Source organism: Zingiber officinale, chromosome 2B, assembly GCF_018446385.1.
Source record: "Zingiber officinale cultivar Zhangliang chromosome 2B, Zo_v1.1, whole genome shotgun sequence".
NCBI classification, from domain to species: domain Eukaryota; kingdom Viridiplantae; phylum Streptophyta; class Magnoliopsida; order Zingiberales; family Zingiberaceae; genus Zingiber; species Zingiber officinale.
This window is the reverse complement of record NC_055989.1, coordinates 116796161-116815585: the sequence shown is the minus strand read 5'-3', so window position 1 is coordinate 116815585 and position 19425 is coordinate 116796161. Positions and strand designations below refer to the sequence as shown.

The window sequence follows — 19425 nt, the reverse complement described above, 5'->3', positions numbered from 1 at the left end:
CATCCAACCTATTTCTTTTCTTTGTGTGAATCTAAAAAAAACAGAGAAAGTAAATACTATAGTCAGTACCTGAATATAAAGTATAGACGTTAAAAATTATAACTAATTTAATTAAAGAGTAGACTGAAAGTTTAAAACTTACTCCTTCAAATGTACTCCAATTTCTTTCACACCCAGATGAACTTGTAGTTAATGAAAGTATCCTCAATGCCACCCTTAGCAAGTTAGGTGTGTGAGCACCGTATGTACTCCACCATGCACATGGATCAAATGTATCATCATTTTTTTCACATGCTTTTGCTGCCAATGTTTTTCCAAATAACCCAGTCTTATTTATATACTTTGGAAATTCCTTGTTAATAATTGTATCTTGTAAATCTAACTCATTGGCATGCAAAGTTTCCATGCATTCAAAAATCTCCATCGCGACCTCCTCATAAAGAGCAATCGAACTATCTTTGTAGTAAAAATAAGGATTCAACAAAAATGCAGTGGTATGCAATGATGTATCAAGTCTATCCTTCATTTTTGACTCAATAATGACTATGATAGGCTGATAATTTGATTCCACGTTATTCAGAGCTACCTTGATATCTTCTTTAGCTTGAAGAAGCTCCCCATATAGAAACCCCATCGATGGCTTTCTATCTCCATCTACCAATCGAAGAACTCTTACCAAAGGAGCAAATATTTTCAAACAAAGTGTTACACCATTCCAAAAACTCATGCTCATCACTGTAGAGTAAGCCATTTTTCCTTTGTTTGTTTTTGACCATTTACATTTCTCCCACATATCACTTGTAAACATGGCCCTTAAACTAGCTTTTTTTTCAATCAAACTTTGCAATGTGAGGAAATTTGATGCAAACCTGGTAACTCCTGGTCGAACTATGTCTCTCTTCTTCGTGAAACTTCTCATCAATGATAAAGTCTTATGGTGAGCATAGATGAAAATGGTAAAAGCCTTGGACTGCTCAATCACCTTTTTATATCGTGGAAGTTTACCAATACTTTCAAGCATGAGATTAATAGTGTGAGTTGCACATGAACTCCAAAAGATCCCGGGTCGTTTTTCTCTCATCAATTTAGCTGCAGCCATATTGTTGGTGGCATTGTCTGTAACAATCTGAACAATATTCTGAGCTCCTACTTGTTCAACACACTTGTCAACATACTCAAAAATAAGTTCAGCTGTATGCGCCTCCTCTGAAGACTCCTTAGACTCTAAAAATGTAGTACCCTCCTTGCAATTAACACACAAATTTAAGATGCTTCTTCTTTTTCTATCACTCCATGCATCTGTCATGATCGAGCATCCATTCTTTGCCCATTCTTCTTCATGTTTCTTCAGCAATTGTTTTGTTCTTTCAACTTCGGCTTTCAATAGTGGCTCCCTAAGTTGATATTGAGTTGGAGGCTTGAATCCTGGTCCAAATTGACCCACTGCCTCCATTAGTTGCTTGAAGCTATCATTATCAACAGCATTGAATGAGATTCCATTTTCATAAACCCATCTCCCAACATATTGTTGAACTTGTTGAGTTCTCTCTTTGAAAAGAGCCTCATTTATATTTTTTTGGCGAAGCACTTTACTTCCACTGGAGCCTGCATTTTCTGGATCAATTGCCGATGCATATCTATCCATGGGGCCAAGTGGAAGAGGTTTTTTAATTCCATCCATCTCTTCAATTTCAAGACCTTCTTCATCTAGAGAAATAGCCACCTCTGCTCTACAACTTTGTTCTTCCATTATTTTGTTCTTCTTTCTGTTCCTCCCTTCTAAAATAGCCTGTTTGCACTTATTTTTGTCTTCTTGAGATGCTTTTCGACAACCAGATACATTTCCAGGTATATTTCCAATGTGCTCCTTTATCCTATACACTCCTCCTGACATTGCTTTTCCACATAACTTACATTTAATTTTGTCGAGGTTCTTAGGATCAATCAATATCCCAAACTCCCATCCGATGTCATTTGACTTTCTTCTAAGAATCCCAGATTCGGGTTGAGTGACAGATGCTGTCGAAGATGGATTGCTTGCCATTGATAACAGTCTAACAGATAATCTGAAAAAATAATATATAACAAGACATAATCACTTAACATATTAAGTTATTAACATGATAATAAAATTTAATTATACCATACAGACATACAATACAAAATATTTCAATAACATTAAGTCTTTAACAAGTCTGAGAATATTTTTTTATATATCTTAATCTAATTAATAAAATTTATTCGATATTTGTTTAAATAAATTAAATTTTAAGTATATTTTTTATATTTTTAAATTTGTTTTATACTTTTATAAATTAATAATATTTATTGGAATCTTTTAAATTTTAATTTATTTTTCATATTTTTAAAACTGATTTATATAAATTAATAATATTTATTAGAATTTTTAAAATTTTAATGTATTTTTCATATTTTAAAAACTGATTTATATAAATTAATAATATTTATTAGAATTTTTAAAATTTTAATGTATTTTTCATATTTTTAAAACTGATTTATAATTTATATAAATTATTAAATTAATAATATTTATTAGAATTTTTAAAATTTTAATATAATTTTAATATTTATAAATCCGATTAATATAAATTAATAATATATAAAATTTATAAATATGATTTATATAAAACATAAATTAATAATATGTATTATATTTATTAAATTTAAAATATTTTTTATATTTTTTATTTTTTAAATCTGATAAATGATAATATTTATTATAATTTTTAAATCTGTTAATATATAAATTAATATTTAATATTATTTATTTAAAAAAATTAAGTATATTATTTATATATTTAAATCTGATTATATAAGTTATAAAATTAATAATGGAATCTTAATTATATATATAATTTTATATAGTCAAAATTCTTTTATAAAAATTAATACAATTTATTATAAAAATAAATAAATTTAAAATATATTTAATTGGGATGATATTTTTATTAGGTTTTACGAACCAACCTATTATTGAATTTGAAATTATCCCCGTTAGGAATTGTTTTAATTTAATAAATCTAAAAAAAAAAAAGAAAAAACAAAAACAAAAAACGCCGTCCCCCTCTCGCGACTCGCACGACGGCGCGGACGCCACCGGCGCCTCGCGGGAGACCTCCGACGCCGCCGGAAGCTCCGCCGGACGTGTCCGGCGCGTCCGGCGAAGTCCGACATTGCTTCCAGCGGCGCTGGAAGCGTCACGGAAAGCTTCCAGTGCCCTGGAAGCTTCACGAGATGCTGCCGGACGCGTCCTACGACGCTTCCGGCGGCTGCGGACACGTCCGGCGTCGCCAGAGACTGCGCGATGACAGTTAACAACTTAACGAAAAAACTTACCGGAGCCCGGAGCGACGAAGCCTTGGAAGCGGCGCACCGCGAAACAGCGACGATGACGACGCAGCGACGATGAGGACGAAACAGCAAATTTGGAAGACGAAAAGGCGCACGGCGAAGATGTAAACAGCAAATTTGGAACAAAATATTAAACGTTTAAAACCTAAATAACTCGGTCGAGGCCCGCCGAGGCCCGATGAGTTCCGCCGAGGCCCGCCGCGGGCCGCCGAGAGCCGCCTAGGCGGCCCAGCCGCCTAGGGCACCCGCGTTGGAGGTTTCCGGTGCGGCAGCATGCCGCGCAGCGCCTAGGCGGCCGCCTAACCCGAGATTTCGAACACTGGTTAGAAGAATACGCCAGTTTAGCCCATGGCAGACCACCATAGGAAGGACAAAAGTTCCTCAGAAATGTGCATTGACGAAGGGGAGGAATTTTGGAAGAAAGTAGCGACGAAGGGGAGCGTCAGATCACGAGGTAAGTGAGGTACGTTCCTTACCTCCCAAACAATCCTTTAAATTTATTAAAATGCTTTCTAAAAATATGCTGAAATTAGAAAATGAAAATGCTAAGCTTAAATTAAACTTAACAAATTCGTGCCCTTTAGTAATGTATGATAATTTAAAAATGGAAAATGAAAAACTTAAAGCATAAATAGAGAAACTGGAAAATGACAGTACATGTTCAAATATTTTTAAATCAAGGTTTAGAAATTATGGTAGAATAAACTGATACATTAGAAATCTAAGTGACAAATAAGGAAAATCCCTAAGAATTGTGTACCACTAAAATTTCTAGTGAATCCAGTAAGTAGGAACCTATATTCGGTTCCGAAATTCTTTTTAGATTAAATTACTAATTTTTATTGTTAGGGTAGAAATTGTTTTGACTTAGAAAAATATTTGTTTTATCTTCTATTTGAATTTTCTGTTCAAAATTTCTAGACTAGTAGCACAGTCGTGTTTTTGCTGAGGGAAATTTTTTCCGAATTTTCTGATAAATAATAAAATTTCTATGAATTATTTTTCGAAAAGTTAATTTTAATATTAAAAATTCATGAAAATAGAAATTTAGAAACTTTAATTTTTCTGCCGTTAAACAATGTATTTTATATATCCAAGAAAATTAATAGAATTTTTAGAGTTTAAAGATTTATTTTTAAAAATTAGGTTTATTTCTGTTAGATTAAATAATATCTTTATGTGGAAAATTTTCTCCTAATCTAGCTTATTCTATTTAAGTTTGATAAAAATTTTCAGGAATTTTTGAAATCGAAAAGTAATTTTTAAATTATTTTTGTCAAAACAGAAGATTAATTAGTAAAAAATAGAATATTTTTAAAAATTATTTCAAAAAATATTAGCCTACTAGTAATTCTTGTTTTGTACCTAAAAAAAACCTTTCAAATTTTTTCTAACTGCTTATTTTATTTTTCTCTATTTTTGATGTGATCAAAGGGGGAGAAATAGGTATAGGTTAAGGGGGAGGTGGGATAATTGAAAATTTTATTCCCATATTTATTTGCAAATAATTAGTGTCATTGCAATTTTTATTCACTTATTATATTGCATTTTGTTTTGACCTTAACTTTAATTTGGGTTGATACACATCAAAAAGGGGGAGATTGTAAGTACCTTGTGATAGTTTTGATGTGGTCAATCAAGTTAAGGATTGTAAGTACCCCGTGGTAGTTTTGATGTGGTCAACCGAGTTAAGTTAGATTGTGTTTGTGTTTGATCTTTGTGTCTAAGTGTGCAGGAGCTTAGGAACACAAGAAGTCGAAAGAAGACGCAACTAGCGAGAAGGATGACATGAGAATCGAGTCGATGGGCTCGGTGCATCCAAGGGATGAGAAGCTGCGGAAGAGTACACCTGTGGACAAGAAGGACACACGCGGCGTATCCGAGGAGGAAGCCTGCTCGAGGAGAAGGTCAGAGTTGGGTTTGGGTGAGCTCAACTCCGGATAACTAAAACATCACCCACGATTAGCTGAAGGCTGATCTGCCTTGTGGAAGGCGCCTCCAACGAGCTTGGAGGCGCTCTTAAAGCCTCTTGTTGAAGGCACCTTCAATATCCGTTAGCCGAAGATAAAGTTTTATCTTCGGCGGATAAAACTTAATTTATTGAAGGCACCTTGGATCTATTGAAGGCGCCTCCGAGCCACGGATAGGTTTTTCCATGGGCTATAAAAAGATCCCTGAAGGTAGGAAATTAACAACTCAACTACAACTTCTGTAATCGCTTTTTAGTCTTTTTTCTAAGTTGTCAACATCTGTAAGATGCTACTCCGCCTTCAACAAAGAAGATTTCTAGTGGAAGTTCTTCAACACCTTGGATTAACAACCATAGGTCGTAATCAAATAAATCTAGCCTTCTTACTATTCTCTTAGATGTTGTTAATTTTATGCCTTCTTATTTTGTTCAATTAATTGTGCATAACTAATCAAATCCAAAGATCACGAAAGGATTTGTTTAATTTTTGTAGGCAATTCACTCCCCTCTTGCCGATTGCACCGGGACGCTGGCCGCATCGGGACCAACAGGGTTGACAATCATAAAGCAACAATCAAAGTAATATATTAACTCACGGGGTCTGAGATTAAATCATGATGGATCCAAAATAAGGATTAAACACAATCTGGCTTCAGGTAATATCAAACTGCTGGTTAAGTCAATCACACATACAGGAGCTAATCAAGACTGCAATTAATATAACCAATTAGGTTAAAATTGATTCACTTAAATCAAAGGACCAACACTAGGCCATGGTTAAATCAAGAAAACATAGTTAGTGTTAAAGGCAGTCTTTTGTTAAAAATAAGGTATGTTCCATAAATGATCAGATCATGTTATCATCAAAATCCAATTAATCACATCAATAAATCTAGCATGTGATGAGGTGTCATTGACAAACACATGAGTTAATTCCAAGTTTGGATAATAGTTGAATTAAGACACCAAGATTACGGTCATGGTTAGGTTCTAGTGAGCATAATCTGATTAAATCATGATATCATTACATTACACTAATTGATTGAGGTCTTAAATAAGCAATAATTAATTAAGTTCTATGAGTAGAATGAAATTTGATTCCAAAGTATTGGCACAATATAGAAAATTACATTCAAATCAAGATCAATACATGAGGTTCAGTCAATACATCAATCAACTTGCCTTGTGCAAAAAAAGTCAATACATCAATCAAGTTCTACCTTTGTACAAAAAGATAATGACCATAGCCAAAGTCATATCATTAATCAAGTGCACTAAAGCAATCATTTCTTAGTTAAATTACCCTCGAATTTTACCTTAATGAAACATTATTTGCTATACTCTAGGCCAACTATTTAATCGAGGTCCAATGGAATCATACGAGATCAGGACTTGAAATTGAAGCTTGGAAAATCAATACAAAAATTCAAAATTTGGTCTATCATGAACAGAACATTATCAAAACATTTAAATATTATTCTCAGAAATTATCATAGATTGTATGCTCAAATCAATAAGAAACATCAAGCGCAAGAAATCATGAAGACAATGACAAACAAAGAAAATAGGTGCACCGAGAGGGGAGAATAGATAAGAAACTATAAGAGATTAGCCAAAGTCTCTTCTCTCCAACATTGCTTCACTTTATTTTTTCCAGGTTTATGGGAGAGAAGCTAGGGGTTCAATAGAGAGTTGCAAGAAACTAAATAGGAATGGGGAAACTAATTAATCATTTCCCCAATACTCATGCACAAACATAATTGAAATTTTTTAAATGTATACTTATTCAAATTTAGAGAGAAAGCCGGAGGTATATCTATTGAGGAAAAACTCCGAGAGACATGTTTAAGATGGTACGGACATGTACTCAGACGATCAATAAATACTTCAGTTGAAACTATGACAAACATGCATATTAAATGAGGAAGAGGAAGACCAAAAAAGACTTGGTTAGTAATAACAAAATAAGATAAAATTTATTTAAGTATAGATGATAATATAGTAGGAGATAGAGCTCAATGGAGTAAAATGATCTATATAGCGGACCCTACCTAGTGGATAAGGCTTGATTGTTGTTGTATACTTATTCAAATTTAGCTGATCTCACTTAGTGCGATAAGGCTTGATTGTTGGTATACTTATTCAGATTTCAAATTCCCACTTGTTTCTATATTAGGTTATAACATGTTCTACATGTACATTGTTCATAACTTCATGTCTGTTCTTCATTAAATCCTAATTTCTGCAGTATCATTTGTATGAAATTCTCTTTATACTGTGGATAATTAACTGAAGGATTTTCACTTCCCAAAACTTAGAGCTTTTGTCTACTTTTGATTCACATCTAGGTGCTGATCATCAGAGAGAAACTGGCTGAACTCTATGAGTCTGAACAACAGTGGTCAAAAGCAGCACAAATGTTGAGTGGGATTGATTTGGATTCTGGAATTAGGTAAATGTATTTTTTAGTCAAAATAACTATTTGTCCTGTAGGCTAACTTAAAGAGCAAATCTTTATAATTAAAACGTTCAGGATGCTTGACGATATCTATAAGCTCTCAAAATGTGTCCAAATTGCTCGCCTTTATCTTGAGGTTTGCTGGTGTCACTATATTTAATGATTTTAATGGAATCACATGGGTGTATATATCTTTTAACTTAGTTTTGATGAAATGTTTTAGGATGATGATGCTGTTAATGCAGAGGCTTTTATTAACAAAGCTTCTTTCTTAGTCAGCAATAGTCAGCATGAAGTGTTAAACTTACAATATAAGGTAAACCAATGGCAGCTTTTTATTTTTGGGTTATCCATGAGTCATATTACTGATGCTTATTTGTAACAGTTTATCAATTTTTTACGTGAAAGGTTTGTTATGCTAGGATACTGGATTTGAAGAGGAAGTTTTTGGAAGCTGCACTTCGTTATTATGATATTTCCCAGATTGAGAAACGTCAAATTGGTGATGAGTAAGTTTAATTGTAATACTGTAGATTGAAATTTGGCATTAGAAAACTTCATCATCTTTTTGTCAAATTGAGATCATTTTTGTCTCTTTCTTTTTAGCTGATTTATTTCTATCAATTACTTTGAAGCTATGATACACGGGCTTCTTGTTCTTACCCTATTGTTATGGTTTTCTTTTCATGTTAATTAGTACCTCATAATTCTCAGAGATTTTCTACCTGTTAACTTGTCTTAGTTTTTAGCATATTTAAATGTTATGACCTTAATTCAATTATAAGAGAAAGCTTTAATGGAGTAATGAAGTTCAGTATTTGGTTTCAGTGCTGTAAGCTTGTACCTATTATTTCTGCTGTATGATGAAATTCTATGCTTGAGACCTGGAAATATACTGGCACTAAATAAACATGGATGGTTGGACATGTTCTCATTAAACATGACATACAATCATGTACAAAACCTACTTTATCCAAGGGTTTAAAGCGATAAAGTTATTTAGTTTCAAAGGTGCAAGATATTAAGTCTCATCATGTTTGTTTTTCATCCTTGTTTTATGCACTGCACATATTAGATACTTAATCTTGCTGTGGATACGTGACTTTTGGAGCACAGGGAGATTGATGAGGATGCACTGGAACAATCTCTTAGTGCTGCTGTGACATGTACAATATTGGCTGCTGCTGGACCTCAGCGATCCCGCGTTCTTGCTAACTTGTATAAGGTATATAAGCACCTAATGTGAATTTACTTCGCCATGTAATTCCCTTGCCTCAGTGAATTGGTTGACTAATTTGTTTTTGATGGATTTTTTGTATTCAATATCATTTTTTCGTCAATAGTTCATTAATGATATTTATAATCATTTTCATGTTTAGTGTTTTCCACTGGTTCAAACTTTGTTCTTTTCTTTGATTCATAATTAACATGTGGCACGTGAGCCTAAATGGCATACATTGTGTAGTTCAAGTTTTAACTAGATTGTTTTTGGTAATGATGGTAGAAATCATTTCATACCATGGTTGCCAGTCTCGGTATTGGTGTCAGGATTAGCCATTCTAAAAAAATTTAGATATCTGCCATATCAGATTAATAACATTGGTCTGATTGGAATCAAGGAGAAATATGAAAATTTGGAAGATATATATATATATATGAGATAAAATATGATTCATAATCTTGGTTCAACAACAACCAACGACACTAACCTACTCTGAACTTGTATAAAAAATGCTCTTCATTCTATCTTATTTCCATTCATATATATAAATATATTTATGGGGTTGGCTAAACTTTCATGTTATTTAGTAGACAAAATATGCATTCCATCATTGCAAAAAATTAATATAATAGTAAACAAACATCAAATTAATAAAATTAACTTAAATTCTAATTAATCAATAATAATCTAATTAGTTAGGTTATTTATAAGAAGAGTAGTTGAAATTTTTTCTATTATTATAATGAAGTAAACTGCTAATTACGATCCCAAGCCTGGATAAAAAAGATTGAAGTTGTATTAGGTTGCTTGACATCGTTAAATACAAACAAATATTTAATGAATGAATCCTTCAAACTATTGTGCTAGGTCCATCCTTGGAAGGAATTCGACTGCAACGTCTCAACAAGGACTGAACTTGGGTGTAGTGTTTAAAATGTAAGAGTTCTCACACTATAAGTTGGATAAGAACAAACATTATAGGAATATTGATTGTCTTAGTTTTGGGATATAAAATATAGGAATCTTGTTGGTAAAAGTAATGGAGGTAGTGGATACGATAATTAGGAGAAAAATTAATATTTTGTATTTAGAAGAGATAGAATGGGTAGGAGAGAGGATAAAGATAGAGAACTCAGATTTTAAGTTATGGTCATGGTTTAAAATCTCAAGCCGTATCGGAGTTTCGGTTTATGACCGGAACGATATAGTTTTAGTATCGTCTCATGCCGTGCAGTGTCGATATGGTTTTAGTATTTTTTAAATATAAAATATATTAAATAAAATATAAAAAATAAATAAATAAATTTTTTATTATATATTTTTTGAAATTAAAATAAATAATAATATATTAAATTAATAAGATAATTTTGTTAGGCTTTGATTAAGCTTGTTTAAATTATCCTATTATAACTGAGAGTTGATTGAAATTATTAATCTAAGTTAAGTTTAAACGGAGGTCGCTCCCCGTTGCGATCCGCGGAGGTCGTCACGGGTTGGCAGTTGCCTTCGCAACCCCTGTGGCCGTCGTGGGATTGCGATGGCATCTGTAACCTCGCAGAGGGAGATAAGATTATAACTCTTAAGATAGTGGTTGCAAAAGAAACTATTAATATAATTAATGTATATGCATCTCAAATAGGTTTAGATGAAGATACTAAATATAAGTTTTAGGAATACCTAAATGAGGTAATTTAAAAAAATTTACTAAACAAAATGATTATGATAAGAGGAGGTCTAAATGAGCATATAAGAGTAAAAATGAGAAATATGATAGAGTGCATGAGAGTATGATTTTAGAACAAGAAATGAAGAAGAAAAAATTATATTAAATTTTACGATAGCATATGAACTTATAATAGCCAATACACTTTTCAAGATAAGAGAAGAACATTTGGTCACGTTCAAAAGTGGAAACAGTAAGTTGGAAATTGATTTTCTTATAGTTTAGAAAAAGGATAGAAAAATTTATAAAAATTATAAGGTTATTCCTAGAGAAAACTTAATTATCTAACAGAGGTTTAGAGTGTTAGATATCTGCCTTAAGTAGTATCAATAGAAGGAAAATGTGCAAGGCTTTTAAAATCAAGCGATGGAAGTTAAAAGATCGGATGCAAAGTATCTTTAAAGAGAGAGTTGTAGCATAAATATTAAAAGAAATACATGGTGACTTGAATACGACATCAGATCAGATGACAATAAATTTAAAAATAGTGGTTAAGAGCATACTCGATGAGTCAAAAGGACGTTAACCACCAAGAATCTTGGTAGTGGAACAAGAAACTATAGGAGAAAGTGATGTAAAAACTAACAACCTATAAGTTATTGTAAGGATGAAGAGAGTTAAAAAAAGTATGATTTTTTTTCTTGGGCAAAAATCAAAAAGGCATCCCAGATTTTACAAATCATCAAAAGTACACCCTTTTTTTTTTAAAAAAAAATAATCAAATGGGCGATTTTATCCCCGAAATTACCCCGTGATCTAATGCTGTTGTAGCACTGGGTAGCTTCTACAAAAGTAGCTGCTACCTTGTAGCTATTGTATAGGCTACCATGTAGCTGATACACGTAAAAGCTATCTGGTAGCTGCTATAACGTATTTGGGTGAATTTAAGATTTATGATTTATACCATATAGAAACTACTAAGTAGCTGCTACAACATGTTGACCCAACGTGTTGCAGCTACTGGGTAGCTTCTACAACGTGTATAAGCTACTCGGTAGGTGCTACAACGTATAGAAGCTATCCGGTAGCTGCTACAACATATTTAAGGTGAGTTTAAGATTTATAATTTATACCATGTAGAAGTTTTAGTAGATGCTACAAGATATTTAGTGTCAGTTTAGGATTTAGAGTTTAGGATATCTGAACACTATTATATCAAAATAGCTTCTATAACTGTTTTAAAATTATTTTGATGAAGTTTAAATAATTTTGATATAAACCCTAAATCCTAAACTCATAAAAAAAATCAAAAAACTATTTATCAAGTTGGTCAATTACTTATCAAAAAACTGTTTCAACAATGTCTATTCTAAACCCTAAATGCACACTAAACACGTAGCAACTACTGGGTAGCTTCTACATGTTGTAGCAGCTATCGGGTAACTTTTACATGTTGTAGCAACTATCGAATAATTTCTACACGTTGTAGCAGCTACCGAGTAGCTTCTACACGTAGCAGCTACCATATAGCTTCTTAGCTTCTACACGTTACAAAAGAGCTGGGTTAAAGAGTAATTTCGGGTAAAATCATGAGAGGGGTGCTCATTTGACTTTTTTTTTTTTTGACAAAGAAGTGCTCATCTGATGGTTCTCTTAATTTGGGATGCCCTTTTGATTTTTTTGCCCCTTTTTTAAAAATATTTTATTTGTAATATTTAAATTATTTATTTTTATTTAATATATTATATATTTTAAAAATACCGAAATCATATCGGTACGACATGATACCTAAATTGTATTATTTTGGTCATAAACAGAAATTCTGATACGGGTTGAGATTTTAAACCATGGGTGCTACTAATATGTGATATGTGTGCTATGAAATATTAGTATTGAATGATTAAAATTTCGTTCACAACTAATTGATGTTAGATGTTTTCAATCTGTGATACATTTTATCAATTTGGATTATAGGTGCTATTAGATAATATTGTGGGAAATCTATAACAATCTAGTATAGCTAATTGGACCGCCGGAAATTTGTTCACAACCATCAGTGCTACCAATCAATTGTGTAGGTGCTGCCGGGGCAATGGTAAAACGACCCTAAGTTTTTTTTTTTTTGTGTTTACATTCCATGCACCATGTAACATTCCAATAAATAAGAAAACTGTATATGTAATTAATAAACTAGTCAAGCATTCTGGGGATTTAAACTGAGTACTACTTTATTCTCTCTAAATCATAAATGTTGTTTATTTATTCTTTATGCGGAATCGGAAGGTCCTCGGGAGTGTACTGTCTAGCCCAGTCTGGTCAAGGTCCAAGCCTCCAATGTCGTCTACTTCTTCACCTGTCACAAACCAAACCTAGTGAGTTTAACTCAGCACCTCCAAACCGTAGCAGCAAAATTCCTTAACCAGTCGCATGCATCATTAAATCTACCTTTACTTGGAATTTATTGTCAAACAAATAAGTAAGCAGACATATAGGCATTTTTCCATAAAACATTAAGTTATGAGTATCATACAACATTATTTTGTGTATCCTTCAATCATTACATTATATAGCATTTTCCTTTAGCATTTATCGTATATCATTCTTAGGTGGAGATGTATTAGTCATCCTTTATCCTTTGTTCGATTGATCAATCTGCTTAACCATGGTACTAGGTGGGGGGACGTCAGCAACTCTTGCCGTGGCCAAATATGGAAATCTGGTATTGGGGTCCCTCTGGGACCTTGTCTCGTAAACGGGGCCCCTCTGGGGCCTTGGCCCTCATAGAATTTCCATTAGTCCTCATCATCATTATTTTTTTTCATCATTAAATAAGCATTCATACCATTGATTTAAATAAGGCTCACATAAACATGTATGTCATTAACTACATGAGCTCGACAAGCATGGATTTCACTAACTAACTAAAGCTAAAAAGCACGATTAACATTTACTACGTAAAGCTAATTAAGCAATCATACCATTATACTTCATGAGGCTCAAATAAGCATGTACATCATTAACTACATGAACTTGATAAGCATGGATATCATTCACTAAATAAACTAAATAAGCATGATTATCATTTACCACATAAAGCCAATTAAGCAAGCATACCATTAATCTATACTAGGCTCAAATATGCTTGTATACCATTAACTACGTGATGCTTGGTAGATATGAACATTATTAACTACTCAAGGCTAAATAAACATCCACACTCCTAGACCTCCTCGAACATCAAATGACCAACCATTTGTCAAAATCTGTTGTCCACCCATACACACACTTCGACAACTTCTCAAATCTTTTCGCAAATAGCCCAAAGAATCCTTCAAGAAACCTGCTGCTTGTAGTGCCCAACTCCCCTGCAAAAACTTACTGCTCATGCCCCAATTTGCCCTCAAAATCCTGCTGCTCTTCGCCCTCACAATTCCCCTCAAAATCTTGCTGTGTATAACCCAGAAATTTCCCATAATCTGCTGCTCTTAGCCCTCAAATCCCCCTCCAAAAAAAAAAAAAAAATCTGCTGCGGATAACCTAGAAATCCCTCAAAACCTGCTGCGTATATGGGTTCAAAGGAGCATAAAGAAAAGCTGGAAAAACTGCTGCGAAAACAGACTTAAAGGAGTGGAAAGAAAAAGGTCTAAGAGGTGCCTTGCTCGGAGGCTTGGTGTTGGCACAGGTGACAACGAGGAGCAACGGTGGGGTGTCCCTTTGGCCTTGTTCTTCCTTCCAAGGTCGAATCCAAGAGCTCTCCCTCCCCCTTTCTTTCTTCCGTTGAGACCTCTCCCTCCCCCTTTCTTTTCTTCCGCTGAGGGCCCTCCTTTCTCTTTCTCTCTCTTTTTTTTTCCTTTCCTCTTCACCGCCCCTCTTATAAGAACTAAATCCTAAGGTTAGGTCCATTCCTTACCAATTGGGCCACACCCAGGTGTCCATTAGTTGATTATTAGCAATTTAACCCCCCTTAAGTAAAATAAAGAGCCTATTATCATGCTCTCCCTTGAAATTTTCTTTTCTTTTTTTTTAAAAGTCGAACCTTACAAATGGTGCAACGGTTAGACCTGCCAAGTGGTTAACTGGGCAGCTAAGGGTTGAATCCTAGCTCCGGTGCAGTGGAATTTTCCTCCAATGGGACGACAACTCTAAGACAGTTGGCCACTTGGATGGGCCTATGCGAGCGCTTCCTGATTTATCCTGGTGATCGGTGGAAAACTTCCGTGGGGTTGGACTGGTCACCTTTGGGATTAGTCGGTTCGAAGAACTGGATGCCTGGATTATCAAAAAAAAAAAAAACAAAAAAAAATAATAATTGTGTAGGTATATCAAACCATAAAGTGCTCAAGTAAATACAATATTGACAAAGTATGTATTGCCAGACCAACAAAGCAATTATTTCTACATATTGCCAATCTCTGCCTTAAAAAACAATAAGTTCAATGTTCCATCTCAATATCAACTTCACTTGATAGCAAATACAAAGATTCGTAATTGAAGACATTTTAAAGGCTCTCATCAATATTGAAAGCACAAAATTCGGAAACCAAAATATTTTATTTAGAGTAACTACACATACAATTTAAAAGTTTTGTGCCATGCTCTGTGCCAAGTCTAGTAACCTCAACAAAATTCAATCATCTTAAAGCTCTATGCTAAGTCTAAGAGCATAAATAAGCTTCAATTGTCTTATAGCATTGCATAAATAGATTCATATATCACCACATATTAATAATAGACTATAGTTCTCGAGACATAAATTTGTCATCAATGAAAGTGGAGCATAGGAAAACTAACTTCAAGGGGCAGACTGTGTCCAAAAGTTGTCCTTCTAGGAGGTCAAAAGTAATCAATTCTCGATTTGTTCATTTCAGCTTATGTGAATTGCATATTAGAATTTTATAATATCGTATCTATATATTTCATAACAAATATTCCAGTCAACACTATATCAATTTGTATTTCATACTATTTATTATAGTCAACAATTATATAATAACAACCAAGACCCCTACATGACATCCTATTTAAGACAATCACTAACATTCTGAAAGTTCCGTCCATTGATGTCAATGCCAAGTGCTAACGCTAAATGACTCCTCGACAAGATAAGCTAAAACACCAACTTTCCATTTTGAAGCTACAGAATTAAATTTTAGGAATGTTATGATGGGAATTGTTGATGTCAATGTCAATTACCAACTCCAAATGACCACTCAACAATTGAAGCTGCATAATAAACTTGCCATTTTGTTGCTACAAAATGACTAACACTCAATATTTATTTTTCTAGCATCAAAATGGCAAGTTTATTTTACAGCTTATATTGTTGAGGTAGCTCTTTAATGCTAGTTGTGTATAAGCTCTTTAATGTATTGTAGGACATGAAAATTGATATAGTTAACACTGACATTTTGTTATGAAGAATATAAATGCAATATTGTGAAATTTTAATATGCATTGACATGAATGAATTGAGAGGATTGTTTGCTTATTGAGCTCCTAGAACGATGACTTTGGGACACATGGTCTACCCTTGAGGTTAATTTTTGTTTGCTCCTCTTTCATTGATAATGAATTTTTGACTCAAGAACTAGAATCTGTATTTACTTATCTGTGATGATATATGAAATTTGTTTCTGCTCTTAGACTTGGCACAGAGCTGTAAGATGATTGAACTTTTGTTTTGCTCTTAGACTTAGTTGGCAGCTTGGTACAAGGCTTTATGATTTGATTTTGTTGATGATTCTAGACTAGGCACGGAGCTTGGTACAAAACCTTTGTTTATTTTCCAATAATATTTTCAGTTACACTGAAAAAGATTTTTGTTTCTTAATTTTGTGTTTTCAGCATTGATGGGAGCTTTTGAGATGTTGTCTTCAATTATGGATCATTGTATCTAGTATCTACTATGGAAGCGGATGGTGTTGAGATGGATCATTTTACTTTGTTGATTTGTCAATATGTATTTTGTTGATTCCCTACTTGTTTGCGTACTTTGGATGTTTTGCTATATCTACACTATTGTTTGGTGCCACTTTGGCTGTCAATGAATTTCCTTATTTCCTACTTTTATTTTGTAGCATCTATAATATAGATTCGTAGAACTTGTTTCATAGATTGGTAGCATCTATAATCAAGGATTTGGGTGCCGACTTGTGTCACCTGAAATGGACGGTTTTTACTTGAGTTGTCAGATTGGTTAGCCCTCCAAAACCTCATCGTCTGGTGGGCCGACCCATCGGTTGGCTAGGAAATTCCCAACCCAACCCAAGGTGGGTTGCGAGTTAGGCGGGTCAGCCCACAAGCACACCCAAAAAAAATATAGAGAATGTTGGAATTTTTAAGTTTGGATCGTAGATTTGGCGAGCAAGCTCACAAGCCCATTGAGTTTTCCACTTTAGTTTTAAACTTTAGATTTTTTTTTCCTTCTAAACTTGTAGGCCAACCCAGGCCTGCTTGGACTTGCAACCCATGCGGGTTGGCTTGTTTAGGCCCGCCAGATGATGGGTTGATAAAATTTCAACCCAACATGCTTAAATTGTTTGGCGGGGCGGGACGACGATTCTAACCCAAATTGACAGCTCTATTTATACCATATTCTAGCACAGGATCGATACTATATCCTTTTGGCACTGGCAGAGTCGCGAGGTGGCAGCGACCTCGCGGAGGCCTTCGCGAGGTCATCACAAGCTGCGTTTTTTTTATTTTTTTTATTTTCTTTCTAAGTTTAGGTTTTTTTCTTTTATTTTATCATTTTAGGATTTAAGATTTAAGATTTAAGACAATTATTTCTTTTTCTTTTTCTTTTTCTTATATTTTTTGATAATTGATTTCTTTTTCTTTGGTAATTTCTCTATCTTTTGTTTGTGTCTTTTTCTCCTTCATCCATTTACAAACTAAACTACGAAGACAAAGAATTGTTACATGGATTAAGGATAAAGAATCTTTCAAGATGACAGTGGAGACTAATTATTAGAAAAACATTTAAAAAGGACAGTCCAGTGCATGAAGCTCTCACTGTGTGGAGTCCTAGGGAAAGATCCATTGTATGCAGCCTTACTCTGTTTTTTGCAAGAGGCTGTTTCCAGGATTCGAACCCGTGACTTTTTGGTCACAAAGCAATAACTTTACCGTTGCGCGAAGACTCCTCTTCATTAGAAAAACATTTATAACAATTCAATACTAAGAAAAATATTTTTTAATTAATATATTTGATATTAAAAAAAAAGCACGAAATCGTATTGGCACGACACAATACAATATCAAAACCGTATCTTTCCGGCCATAAATTGAAACTCTGATACAACTCGAAATTTTAAACGTTACCTAAAATATAGATTGCTATTTGCTAGCACCTATATATATATATATATATATATATATATTACTAATATTTTGTAGCACTTGTATCCTAGTTTAATAGCTTCTATCAAGATTTAAAATTTCGATCCGTGCGAAGGTTTCGGTCTCAGACCGGAACGATACGGTGTCAGTATCGTATCATGCCGTGCCGATACAATTTCAGTATTTTTTTTATTTATATATATAATAATTATAAGATAAATATATTTATGGTGTATATAAAAATAAGTTGTATATTGATTTATTATAAGTTCTCAATTATTGAATAATTTAATATTGTTAGAAAAATAATTAAAAATAATTTTATTTAAATAGAATTGATATATCAACAATTCAAATTAAAATGAATCTATCTATAATAATAAGTATATAAATTAATATAAGATATTACTTTATATATAATAATAATGATATAAATTAACTATTTATTCATTTAATTAATTATTAATTAAATAATATATATTTTAAATAGTTAAAAAATATCAAGTAAAAAAATTAAAATAATAAAAAAAATTAGAATATAAATATAATTTATTAGAATTTTTAAAATTTTTTTTAGAACTTTTTAGAATTTTTTAAAAATTTTTTAAAATTTTTTAGAATTTTTTAAAAATTTAAATGAAATTTAAATTAATACAAAATAATAAAACATATATTAGAATATAAATAAGAATTATTATATATTTTTAAAATTTTTAAATAAAATTTAAAATATTATTTTTTTCAGAATATTAATTAATAAAATTTATTTTAATTTTAAATATATTTTTTATATATTTTATTAGAATGATTTAATTAGGATTTATAAAAGTCTTTTCGAAATATCACACATCCTTAGGAATTGTTTAAATTAATAAAATAAAATAATTAATTATTGAAAAAGAAAAAACCGCGGACGTGAGATCGTTCGCGATCATCGTCCGCGATCCTCGCGGGGGGCATCCAGCGGCGCCGGCAAGGTCGTCGGGCGCTTTCGGCGATGCCTTCGGTGCCTCAGAGGGTGTCGCGCGATGCCTTCGGTGCCAAAGGCGTCGCAGGACGATTCCGGCACCGCCGGAGGTGTCCCGCGTCTCCTCCGGTGCCGTCAAGACGGGGACGCCTCCTATGCCGGTTTCGGCTGTCCGGTGGAACGGTAAAAACCGTTCGTGCCGAGCGGCACGGAACGACATTTCATTCCTGGCTTCTATTATTAATATTTTAAGGAAAATATTTCATAGCACCTATCACAGCTTGGTGGCAAGAATAAATATGTAAAACTATAAATATACATCTATTGATTGCGCCAGTTGATTCAATTAATGAGCTCAACCAGGTCAGTTCTGGGATTAATGTGTGGTCAGAACAATTGACCCACTGCTTTGACCAGTGAACTACGTACTTGA

The 19425-nt window shown here is 33.3% G+C and overlaps 1 protein-coding gene across 3 annotated transcripts in view; it reads left to right on the top strand.

Moving 5' to 3' along the window:
* Positions 1 to 19425, top strand: part of LOC122046891 (COP9 signalosome complex subunit 4-like) — a 44149-nt gene that overhangs the window by 6054 nt on the left and 18670 nt on the right. For all 3 annotated transcript variants that reach the window (XR_006130417.1, XM_042607833.1, XM_042607832.1), the window contains exons 3-7: positions 7690 to 7793; positions 7875 to 7935; positions 8023 to 8115; positions 8208 to 8308; positions 8916 to 9024. Coding sequence is in view for 2 of the 3 variants with exons in the window: in XM_042607833.1 (XP_042463767.1) it covers positions 7690 to 7793; positions 7875 to 7935; positions 8023 to 8115; positions 8208 to 8308; positions 8916 to 9024 (468 nt within the window). In the remaining variant the exon portion in view is untranslated. The remainder of the gene's footprint in view (positions 1 to 7689; positions 7794 to 7874; positions 7936 to 8022; positions 8116 to 8207; positions 8309 to 8915; positions 9025 to 19425) is intronic.